Source organism: Epinephelus moara, chromosome 8 (assembly GCF_006386435.1).
Source record: "Epinephelus moara isolate mb chromosome 8, YSFRI_EMoa_1.0, whole genome shotgun sequence".
Lineage (NCBI taxonomy): Eukaryota > Metazoa > Chordata > Actinopteri > Perciformes > Serranidae > Epinephelus > Epinephelus moara.
This window is the reverse complement of record NC_065513.1, coordinates 13,005,875-13,018,695: the sequence shown is the minus strand read 5'-3', so window position 1 is coordinate 13,018,695 and position 12,821 is coordinate 13,005,875. Positions and strand designations below refer to the sequence as shown.

Below are 12,821 nucleotides of genomic sequence, written 5' to 3'. Positions count from 1 at the left end.
TAACTTTGCTGAGCCCTAATAACACTGCTCAAAATAAATGCTTATTTTTGCTCCTTATTTGTCAGATGTGTAACAGGCAACAGTTCTGAAACATGTTAGCCATGTCACATTTATGAGGTGACAATACAGTCGGTTAACATTGTGTTCTCAGCTTGTCGTGCTGCCCAAAAGTGGCCAAAAAATACGTTTTTGTAGGTTTAACATTGATCTTTTACACAGAAGACAGTTTGACATGTCACATTCCACAGAGTGCTGCAGGGACGATGATTATGCCCTGGTTTCCTTGACAAATAGTCAAGGAATTTTTCCATTGGATTTTGGATTATTGCAGAAAATAAGCTCTGTGGCAAACAAACGGTTGTAAAACTTACACATTTTGTTCAACAAGATAATCTCCACAAATGAGCACCACCTCCATGATTTTTAAAGTGAAATGCAATCGGCAGTAGTTTACAAGGCTGTAAAGCCGTTTTCAGCATGATGACATCCTGTAGTCTCAATTAACTACTTGTTAGCAACCGCCCTTTTTAAGACACGTAAGGGCTTCAAAGTTCACAAGTGGGGTATTTACTGATATATATTATACTCTATTAAGCTTTTGTTAACCAGACCTTATTTCAGGCATCAAACCAAAAACCCATTCAAGAAACCCATTGACTTTGAGACGAGGGAACCGGAAGTGCAAAACTCTAACTCTGAGCCCTGCTGTGTCCCAGTGGCCCAAAAAGCATTTTCCCATAGACCATTATAAAAGAGATGTCTGTAAAACCTATTGGCAGGACACCACGAAACAAGGTCAATTATTGTTCTGTTTATTATGAATTTTTATATTTGTAAAACTTTTCCACACCCTTGAGAGGCGTGATTTACATGCATGAAGTCATCCCAATATAAAATCTATGGGCAGTGCAGGAACATGCAGGTGGGGCTGGTGGGAGAAGCATGTGCAGTGGGGCTGCACAATGCAGAGGCAAACCTGGAGGCCAGGAAGCTTTCTTGTCTTATGCACTCAGCAAGGAATTTTCATTTTTCATTTAGTGAATGGATGCCATCTTTGAGTATATTAACCAGTTCTTACAATGCATCCATGGACCTGGTATTTCACCTGCTAACTCAAGCCCAAACTGTCATTATTAAAGCTATAGTGCGTAACTTCTGTCGCCTCCCAGCGGGTAATGCGTTATTACAACTAATAAGCCGGCGGCACTTCCATGTACACAAAGTAACACTCGCTTCACACCGTGTACACAATGCTACACAACATGGCGAACACCAGGCTACTAACATTACATTACGTTCATAGCACCATTTCCAAGAAAATAATAAAGTACTAGGTCCAGTACATGTAACAGCAACACATACTACTCATAATATAATTATAAACCAAGTCATTTACTTATCCAACAGCAGCAAGGCAACATCCGTGTCTGCCCTCAGCCCAATTTCTTCCTTCAGGGCTCTCCACCGAGGAAAAGCAACGCCAATACAAATCCTTGTTTGCCTTCTCCGTCGGTCACTTTCCTTCTTTGCTAATAGACTCTAAGCCGAACGTCCAGGCTTTTTCTTTGTGGTAGGATCCACTTTTGAACCGTGTCTCGGCCGCTTCTCCGCCATGTTGCTTTCACTTTCTACCTGCGCTCTACCTCTTGCTGTGACACTCTCCGCTCGTCCTCCCCCTCCCTTCTTGTTGTGAGGAAGCATTTCCTGTGCGCCAGCGCGGGAATGTCGCCGGTCTACACGTATACTAAAAATGATATATATTGAAAAATACCGCGAGATGTTAGAGGAGCCGATTGGCTTAATCAGCATCTCCTCTAGTAGTGGCTTGGGTGAAACGGACATTTACGGACCTGTAGAAGTTATGCACTATAGCTTTAAAGCTGTAGTTGGTAACTTTCATTATGAATAATTTTATTCATATTTGCTTAAACTGTCACCATATTCACACAACATTAAATGAAACATATAATCTGGCACTGTATTGCCTCGTTGTGCTTCTATTTGCAAACAACCAGTCAGAGCTGAGGAGCCTCTTAAGCAGCTGTCAATCATGTCAATCATGGCTCGTTAATGTGCTGCAACTGATTCTAGTGAATGCCATTAGAGGCAGTCGAAAGAGAAGGAGGGACATGATTTTTTTTTCCCACAGACTACTTTCAAAATATGACAGTTTTAGCAAATATGACACAAAGTTATTTTCATAAAAGTTACCACCTGTGCTTTTACTGCTACTTCAAGTCCAAGTGTCTGCTGTGAAAAAGACCTGTTGATGATTTTCACCACAGTGCTGTTTTATTTAATCTGTCGTTGGGAAACAGTGAAGCTTCCACCGCTATTTAGAGGAAGATTTATCCCTTTAGCCCTGCCATGTTCAAAAGTGTGTCCCTCCCTCTGTGTCTTTGTCACAAAGTAAGTACATTTGTAGGAACATAATTGGACAGGAAAGCAGTGGTTTACCACAAAGTAAACCTCCAACCAGAAGCCCCCATTTCAGCCTTTGGACAGTTTATCGTTCTTCCCCGTAGGTCAATTGTAAGCAGACCTACACAATCACAATGTCGGTTTCACTGGTGGTTTTATACGAAAGTACTTCAAACAACCATGATTAAGTGTGGTATTTTTGGGTTGCTGCGCAGGTCATTCCTCATGAACCACACTCTCTCAAGAGACTAAAAACTGTTCCTTTGAACCATTCTCCAAAATCTGTCCCTAAGAAACATCTGGGATAAGTGCCCTCTCTCCTTTGAACACCGTCCTGCACATTATTTTATATTTACAATATCTTTATGTAGCGCAATTTGGAATGTCAAACCTGTGTACATCGTCACCACAGTCTAACTCTTTGTTATCCAAGAATATGTGCCATGGGAGTATGGTCAACATCCACGATGGCTTCTTTAAATAGAAAAGAGGACTTCTTACTGCAGCTAAGTGGGCCAGCGGTGTATTTAAGGAGCAGCAGTCTATTTGATGCTATACTTTCCCTCGGCCAGTCTCTAATTAGTGGGCTGCCTCGTCCCTCAGCTGCGAGGGAACATCCCACATATCCCTTTTCTGGAAGGCTGTGACTCCTCTGCTCTCGTAATGACAAGGCACATGTGAAGACAGTTAATGGAGAATCAAACCCAAACCCTCAAAATAGCCTGAACTCCAAAACAACACCAATGTACTATATGCTATGGATATATGCAGAAGGAGACACAGTTATCTCTGTCACTGTGAAGCTGCTTGGACAATGTGCAATCTGCTTATCCCAAAATCATAATAAGTAGGTATTTGACTTCCACACTGACTTCATATAGGAGAAAATCTTCACCTTGAAAACTGTTAAAACATGTTAAAAACAAAAATAAACATAATGTGTAAATAATTTTCATCTTGAAACGTTTTGATTCCAGCGTCTGTGTTTTCTCCTTTAACCAGGAGGATTTAAACCCTTTCGCTAAAGCTTTATGACAGTATGCCCAGTCTTGGAGAGTAGCCTGCCTGATAAAACACTAATGAGAGTCATTACTGTGTTCATCATCATAAACTCCATGGGGTCCCTTTGAATTTCCTGGCTAATGATACAGGCTAATGAAAGAGGCTAAACTAGCTCTGCCTGTGCATACGTGGCACAATGTGCCACCATGTAGGCAAAATAATAATGTTTTTACATGTTGTCTTGTCTGTTGTTGACGGTTATGTGTCTCTGTACACAGCTCACAACTGGCCACAGGGTGGCACTATCAACCATTGGTTATGTTGGCTGCTCAGTCTCCATCGTCTGTCTTGCCATCACTCTGGTCACTTTTGCAGTTCTGTCGTAAGTATCATTTCTTCAACAACCTGTGCTGTACATCTGTGTCCAAAACATTCAGCTTTTATGTTTTATATACAAAGAGTTCTTATTAGCATAGTACTAAACAGTAGCAGGTTAATGTGATGTTGTCCTGCTGCTCTGCAGGTCAGTGAGTACCATCCGTAACCAACGCTACCACATCCACGCCAACCTGTCCTTTGCTATCCTGGTGGCTGAGATCCTACTGCTTATCAGCGCTCGCTTCGAGCCTGGCACGGTGGGTACACCACACTATAGATTATGTTGTTGATGATTATAATGATGATGTTGAAAACAATGAAGAAAAGTTGTGATGATAATAAGCACAATCAAGTTAATGATGATTACTAAAATGATAAGGATGATGATGATAAGAGTAGTGCCTTTTGTTTAATATTCTAATATACTTCAAAGTATTAGAATAAATAATAAGAAAGCTGTTTGTAAAATTATGTATGAACCAGAGGTGTGGACTCGAGTTTCTTTACTTGGACTTGAGTCAAACTCATGTCACAAATTTGATGACTTTAGACTTGACAAAATCAAAAAAGACTTGCAGCTTGACTTGGACTTGAACACCAAATCACTTGCGACTTTACTTAGACTTGAGCCTTTTGACTTGAAAACTCCTGATACCTTCCCCCAAGCCCAAAGATTAAAAAGTATGTTATTCAAAAAAAGAGCCACAAATCATTCCTCTTTAAAAAAAAAAAACAACAACAACCAAAATGCCTTTTAATAATAATGCATACGTAAATAATAATGAAAAAGAAAATGTTTGATGATAAAAGCCTGTTTGTGTCTCCTGTCTCAGCTGCCTTGTAAAATCATGGCCGTCCTTCTTCACTTCTTCTTTCTGAGTGCCTTCGCCTGGATGCTGGTGGAGGGCCTCCATCTCTACAGTATGGTGGTCAAAGTGTTCGGCTCTGAGGGTAGCAAACACTTTTACTACTATGGCATCGGCTGGGGTAGGTCTGCTCAGCACTCTTTAATTACTACACTTACTGGAAAAGCTAAATGATATATCGGGCATATTCGCCTCAGAATATAACAAAGATACTTGCCTTCCTCCTTGTGTGTCATTTTCTCGTTTGTGTGTTCAACAATACACTATGTCCCCTTATTTTATTGTCCCTAATGTCTTGCCTCTACCTCAAGCCAGGCCATTACTCTAAATATGATTTGACCATTTCTAAGTGACCTTACTGGTCAAATATTGTTTATGAAAGTAAGTAACTGTGACTCTGTTGAATAAATCTGCTTTGAGTTACATTCCAGCATAACAATTGCCTCTCCTGATCTGAGTGAACTGGAGTTTGATGGACAGATAAAAAGAATCTGGGACATACGTATACTGTCTTTGGCTGCTGGGGAATGCATAGTCTCTCCTTCACATGCTGAACCCATTAGTGGAAAAACGATCTCTTTTTTATTACTTCCTTTCTTCAGGCCAGAGTGATTTTTCATTTTGTGTGGCCAACTGCAAATTATGTGCAGGAGATTTGTCTGACAGTTAGAAGTATAGCTGTTGTACATAAAAAGTAAATACTCGCTTTGTTATTAATTGCTGCTGCTATTAGCTGTGATATAGGCTGCTGACTACTTTATCTTTCATTTCTTCCTTTAAAGTAAACGTTTTCTTGTAGTATAGCATGCTGGGAATCTTTGGGCTTGGCAAGGCTAAAAGATTAAAAAAAAAATAGGAGTTATTTTCAGGGAAATTAGCAATAAGTAGCTCAGCAGATAAATAAAACCACCACTGGGTGTGAAAGCGTATGTAAATACAGGTGCTACAATGGGTGGAGTTTTCCATGTTGGAAAAAATAAGTCACAGTGTTTAACGGGGGCCACAAGACTATGTGCTAAAATTAACTGAGGCATACTTTTGGATGACAGCGTGGAGGTTAAAATACCGTTTGAATTATGCTGTAATCACTGTTTGGCCTAGATCTGAGGTTACTGGGTTGTTTTGAGAGGATTCCTGAATTTTTCTGATGATTCCAGTAATGCTGATCTAAAAATATGAAAGTGCTGGTAACTTGTGTTGATGTTGTAATTACGAAGGCTTCATTGCGAGCCATGTGATCTCGAACCAAGGTCCACAGAAGCCTAAAGGCCTTAGGTTTAGTGTATGTCAGTTTTTGTTTGTTTAAAGCCCTTTTCCTATTGGACAAAAAAACCACTAACACTCACTAACATCTGGTTTTTTGTCTTTACTGAGAGAGGTTACAATCTGAATTTATTCCCGGGACAAATGACTCTACAGTAGTCAGGGGTATTTATCAGCTCCAGACCCAAGTGGCAGCGATGTAAACGTGACACCTGTGTGAATGCGTTAATTTTGGCCTCTTTACTGGCGTGATGCAACGATGCGTCTCAACAAATTTCGTCTGTGTCTGTCCGAGCAGCACTCGAATAACATTTCAGACTAGTCAACACCAAGTTTGAAGTGGGGACTGAATAAGTACCAGAATAAATCACCATAGCATTTTCACTGGCCTCCATGCTGCTCTCTACCTGTTTTCCAGTGAGTTTGTGACATTGAATGTGACACGCCAGTGAAAAAAAAAAAAAAGCTGCATACATGTGCTTATTTTAGTGAACAAACGGCATAATTAATGGAGTTTTTGACCACAAGTAGCACTATGGAGTAATGTTTTTAAGAGTGGGTCTCAATTTCATTTGTATTGTGCATGCGCATGGTGGCACGCATACACAGGCGCAAGCATATACAAATGATACACATTCCTGCAGCTGATCGAAAGTAAGTGCAGGTTAATGCGCCAAAACGTGTAGCAAGGTGCCAACAAAGGCAAGGAGGTGAAAGACGTTTATATTTGAGTCTGATATACTGTAATTACCTCAAACTAATTGATACAGTAAATGTAATGAAGTTGCCATATGTTATGTGGACACTGTACTTGATTGGTACTTGAACACAGCAGGGTACATGGACGATCTTCCCTCAAGAGACATCACATCACCTTTTATCCCCAGGGCCTTAGAGCTTGTTAATCCAGTCACGGATACTATGTGACATCTTGAGTAAATGTGTAACATGTGTGCTTGTTTCTTTGTTTATCATCAGGCTCTCCATTGGTCATATGTGTGGTGTCTATGACGTCAGCTCTGGACAGTTATGGCAAGGTTGACAAGTAAGTATGACCTGCACTTAAATATATATATGTATATATATATATATATATATATGGAATTCATTTCATCTCATCAAAGCTTTGTGGCATTGCGTAAGACTGACATCACCTGCTGAAGAAATTGGAGCCATGAGCCGTGTTCTGTTATTCAAAAGCTTTCAGGTTAACACTAACTACACATGTCGTTCCATATTTACATCACATGATTATATTATTTTTACTTGGAAGGGCACACGGTGTGATTTCTTTCGTGTCTTACCCTTACCCCTGTCCTTGCTTTCTCAGCTGTTGGCTGTCACTGACGAACGGGGCCATCTGGGCATTTGTGGCACCGGCTCTGTTTGTCATAGTGGTGAGGAATTTGCAACAATTTGCATTTATCATTTTTTCACAGTACTCAATTTGTTGCATAATTTGATCTACAATCTAATCTGTATTCATTTTAAACTTGCCTGTGCCTCTGTGTTAAATGTATTGAACCTCCTCTCTGATTTCCAGGTGAACATTGGCATCCTAATATCTGTGACCAGGATCATATCTCGAATCAGCGGAGAGAGTTACAAGGTTCATGGAGATGCCAATGCAGTCAAGTGAGTTTATGTGTTGTCCTGATCAGACCAGTGCTCTTTTAAAATGTCTCTCTTGTTAAGAAAGCTGATAATAAAAACATGACTGTCTCTTGCATTGTTTTAAGGCTGACTGTAAAAGCAGTGGCTGTGCTCCTGCCTATACTTGGCATTTCCTGGATTTTTGGCGTTCTCGCTGTCAACACACACTCTTTGCCATTCCTTTATATTTTTGCTGTATTCAACTCATTACAAGTAAGTTTTCCCTGGGCTGTCTTTTCTTTTCCCAAATGTTTGCTGCCATTTGTGAAAACTGACATTTTTTTTCTCTTTTGTTTTTTCAGGGGTTCTTTGTCTTCTTGTTTCACTGTCTTCTTAACTCTGAGGTATGGAGCTAAATATGTTAAAGAAGCTGTATGTGACATTCAGAGCATTAATATAGAAGCAAACCAATAACTGTTATGCAAAGATATAGTGGAGTAATGGCATCAAGAGCAGACAATGATGTTATAGTCCCTCTGCGTGTGTTGTAATCAGGCCCCCATGAAGAGCAGGACTTTGAAGCCGATGTGACATAGTGGTCACACCGTGTAACTACAACCTCTGGGTCCATCACACGATGCCATCAGTCCAAAAAAGACTTTTTCCCATACACTTACATTGGGAAAAAGATGTTTGTAAATCAGTACATTAATTTTTTTTGAGTGTCACAACCCCTGGGAAGTGACTTGTTTCACCATTGGGATTTGATTAATTTAGCTCAATAACATTTGCTACAAGATTAAATCATTTTAGTCTCATTCAAGTTAGCAGAGGTCTAAACTGTAAGTACACGATTCGGCTGGTGTGGAAGTAAACTGCTAGGCCAACGAAGTCTCCAGTGCGCTTGGTCTATGCACCCAATGATGCGGAAGATCCGGGTAATTTTACATCCGTGGAGTCAAACTTTTTTGGCTTCATGCGCCACTGAGCCACTTTTGTAGGAATGAACGGAGCCCAGCTTCCAAGGCTGTATCCAGTTCTCTTTATACATCCAAGATGTCTGAGCTCTTCTGTTCTTTCTTGTGGTAGCTGGTTTGGTCCTTGTGTGTGTGTATCCCACTGGCTAATTAAATGCTGCCACTCTGCACTGCGATCATACAGTGCTTACCACTGATAGCGCTGTCCTGACCCACAGTGGCAGAACAGCCTCATCATGGAAGTGTAACGAACTCCCCACAGACTCTGAATGTCGCATACAGCTGTGTTGTCATTTGTCCTGTCTTGTGGAAGGAAATTGTCCACACACTAAACTTTAAACCAGCATTTCATTTGGCTGTTGGCTCTCAATTAAAGCCATTTTATAGCAAATTTATTCTAATTTGCAGGGATGGTACGATGTTCTTTGTTGGAACCCCCATTTCTGATTTAGGTTGATAAGATGTCTTTTGTCTGACATTTGTCACCATAATCTGTTAAGGCTTTGCTTCTTTCTATAGGTCAGAGCTGCTTTCAAACACAAAACCAAGGTGTGGTCTCTTACCAGCAGCTCCATCCGAAACATCAATGTGAAGCCATTCAACTCTGACATTGTGAGTGCTGGTGTAAAAGATATTTTCTCAAACAAAAATGAGCTGTTCCACTCTTAACTGTCTGAATCTAACATTCTCCTTCCCATCCTCTAGATGAATGGAAACAAGGAGGGTGTGACTCCCACCAAGATGAACACATGGGACAAGAGCACCAACTCGGCCAATCGCATCGACCTCTCCGCCGTGTAGGACCATTTCTGTCTGTGGCCGGAGAGCAATCTGAAGCTAACTAGTGTAGAATGACAAACACTGGCCACTGCTCACTATGTTATGTAACGAATTGGACACTCATCTGCTCATGTGAAAGTGATACCAAAGGAGGTAGCTGAATAATGGCTGCACCTTTACGGACAAACGGACTCTGAGGACTGTGCCTTATTATTATCTAATCAAAAACATATTGTGTTCCCAAAAACAGGGATTTCTTAGGAGGCCAGTGAGAGTCTTAACACCCAGGAGTGCAGTTCAGGGTCTGGCAACAACGCTCTGTATAGTGGAGCTACTAGATCTGGCTGTGACATGGCCCATCTATACTGTATTCTGCAGTTGATTTATTAATTGACAATGAAATAATTAAACGTTTTGGGAGATTACTTATTTGTTTTCTTGCTGAGTGTTGGATGAAAGATTGATATCACTTTCATTCCTGTTGAGTTAATATGAAGCCACTGCCAGCAGCTGGTTAGGTTAGCTTAGCACAGAGACTGGAAACAGGGGGAAACAGCTAGCAGCTAGCTGTCTAAAGGTGACAAAATATGTCTGCCAGGACCTCTAAAGCTCATTAATCAGCATACTATATCTCATTAATCTTCACCAAAACAGAAGAGTAAAAATGATACATTATTGTTTTACAGTCAGCCCAGACTAGCTTTCCAATATTTGTGCTGTGCTAAGCCAAAGTAATCTGCTGCTAACAGTATATTTAGCGTACAGATATGAGTGCAGGAGAGATCTTTTCATCAAACTCTCAGCAAGAAACCAAAACAGCTTATCTCCCATAATGTCAAAATGTTCCTTTAAAGGTTCAGCGTGTAGGATTTAGGGGAATATATTGGCAGACATGCTGCATAATATTATGTTTCTTTAGCGTATAATTACAGGAAAATAAAAATCATTGTTTTGGTTATCTTACAATGAGCCGTTTATGTCTACATAGGGAGCGGGTCCTCATCCACAGAGCCTGCCATGTTTCTACAGTAGCCCACAACAGACAAACTGAACACTGGCTCTAGATAGGGCCATTCAGTTTTTGCGTTTTCTTATACATAACTACGGTGCGTCGGCCACAGTAGTTAGCAGCCCCTCTGCAATAAGCTGAACAGTGTCAGAAAAACACTGATTTTTAAAATGAAACTGCTCACTCCTCAGACTTTTTCAGTGTTTTTACCAGTTAAAATCGCCATGTCTGTTTGTTTTGGAGGTAAGGAGACCTCTGCGGATAATTTGGCTCCTGGTAAAAACCTCCTGATCATCTGAATCTTGGGTTATCTGAGAAAAAAGGGGAGCACACATTGGCAGGTGCTGGGCCCGTCTGCGATGAGCCTAGCAGCGTCAGAGAAACACTGACTTGTAACATGACATTGCTTTATTTCATGTTTTTATCAGTTTGAAATACCTGATCCATTTGTTTTCGAGAGGAGGAGATCTCTGCCAATAATTCGGCTCACAATAAAAATCTCCTGAACAATGAACACTGAAGGAATTCTAACCGGGAGTTCACGCTTGGCACACGGAAGAAATCTCAGCTGGTTGCAATCCTCACCGCTAGATGCCACTAAGTCTGTCACACTGCTCCTTTAAATTACAGTGATGTGTTTTGACATGTAATTTGTCTCACACAATGAAACAGTGTAAATGCATCAGCTGTAATTTACTTGCAGAAAATGTAACGTCTGAGACGATAAATATTTTCAGGGTGCGGTTGGAGACAAATGCATGAACTTGGATAGAAAACGACCAAGGAAAGCAGTATATTTTCCTTATGTATAGTGTTAGCTTTGTGCCTTAAAACAATGATGTTTTCACCAGCTGTTAATAGTATTCATCACCACAAAGGAATAATTGCTTTTTTTTACCTGGACGAACTTCTCCAAGTTTCACACGATTCACACAACTTTGAAACAACGTTGGGGACAGCGCAACACAACAACTGTGTTATAACAATGGGTGATGTACCATCGAATTAGACCCTATGTAATTCTGATATAATGTATTTATTTATTGAGTTCTGTATCATGTCTTCCACGAAGTGTCACAACTCAACAATCAGTATGTTTTCATGTTAAATACTGTATCTGTTTGTGTGTTTTCTCTCTTGAAATGGACTGGTATATTTGCAGACACTCTTTCCGAGGAATAGTGAATACTGCTTGTGTTTCGGACACAATTCTGTGAAGTTTTATGGAGTCTTTAGCTGTTTCTGTTGCCAATTTCTTTTACATTTTCATACATTCTTTGTACAGTACAAGGAAATATGTTCTACAGCAGAGGGACTTGATGAAATTGTTGCTTTTTTTTTCTTACCATACTGTGAGAAAGGAGGGAGAGATGACATCATTTAAAATGTCATTGATCTTACACTGTACCAACATTAAGTTTCCTAAAACAGGATTTACTGTAAGTCACTCTGCGCTCACTTATAATGTCAAATTTAAAGTTAAATATTTCAACATGTCTATGCTTGTAATGCCTTTAGCGATTGTTGTCTTACGGTACTATTGTTTGTGCTTCCAGTTATCTTTATTATAAAATGTTTATGACAAGAAATCAGCGTCATCTTTAGTACATGATTTTCATCATCATATATATATATGCGTATGTGTGGGTGTGTGTTTGTGTGTGTGTGTGTGTGTGTGTCACATTACCAATAATCCATTTTTGGTAAGGATGGTTTTCTAGAATATCAAAACCTGGAAATTACAACTAATATTGAGCCATCCTGCATTACGCAAAGTGTTAAAGTGTTATTCAAAGTGTTACAGGATAGGTTCATAATTTTTCACCTGTCTTAAACAATGGTCAGGTGTCCATATGAACATTGAAACAAAACTTGCTTGCTGTAATCATTCCTCCTGTTCATGTAACAAAAAAAGTGAGCCTTCAGGAGTCTAAAGTAGACCAATCTAGTGGGTATCATCCAAAGTTTCAGTATTTTAAGAACAAAATTATTTCTTTGTGTCACTTGTGTTAAAAAACAGAAGAAATGTACTAAAAAGTCACACTTCTGAAGACGCACACTTGATTTGATTAATTGTGACTGCTGAAGCATCATATTGGCTTCAGATGAACTTTGTTTTAGTTTTTTTCACATAAGGGCTGTGGCTTTTGTCCCTCACCTACACTGGGATGGGATCTACTGTAGTATAAGTAGAAAGAATAATTACTGAGGGGAAAAGTCATTTCAGCGCACATTTGGGCACATGACAACTATTTTAAGTCAGACTTGAAAAATGATGAACCCATCCTTTAAACACACAACAATGGCTGACCTTTCTGACAGTTGGTGCTGATGGGTTGTGACTGAGACAGTAGACCATAAGCCATGAAGTCCTCCGATGCATAATGCTGTTGTTTTCAGACTGAATAAAGGCCATTCCTTCTGTTCTTTCAGAGCCCTTAAACCCTTGAATAAGACCCATCATTGATCCCCATGACCTTGGACATAGCCTGTATGGCCTTGAGGCAGGTCGTGAACATGTTACGATGCTGA

At 40.1% G+C, this 12,821-nt stretch overlaps 1 protein-coding gene across 2 annotated transcripts in view; it reads left to right on the top strand.

The window, feature by feature from the left end:
- Window positions 1-11,878, top strand: part of adgrd1 (adhesion G protein-coupled receptor D1) — a 39,063-nt gene extending 27,185 nt beyond the window's left edge. For both annotated transcript variants that reach the window (XM_050050092.1, XM_050050093.1), the window contains 10 exons: window positions 3,702-3,805; window positions 3,947-4,058; window positions 4,635-4,788; window positions 6,909-6,975; window positions 7,261-7,327; window positions 7,474-7,565; window positions 7,670-7,796; window positions 7,886-7,927; window positions 9,020-9,112; window positions 9,206-11,878. In XM_050050092.1, the coding sequence (XP_049906049.1) occupies window positions 3,702-3,805; window positions 3,947-4,058; window positions 4,635-4,788; window positions 6,909-6,975; window positions 7,261-7,327; window positions 7,474-7,565; window positions 7,670-7,796; window positions 7,886-7,927; window positions 9,020-9,112; window positions 9,206-9,301 (954 nt within the window). In that variant the 3' untranslated portion in view covers window positions 9,302-11,878. The remainder of the gene's footprint in view (window positions 1-3,701; window positions 3,806-3,946; window positions 4,059-4,634; window positions 4,789-6,908; window positions 6,976-7,260; window positions 7,328-7,473; window positions 7,566-7,669; window positions 7,797-7,885; window positions 7,928-9,019; window positions 9,113-9,205) is intronic.
- Window positions 11,879-12,821: the final 943 nt, after the last annotated feature.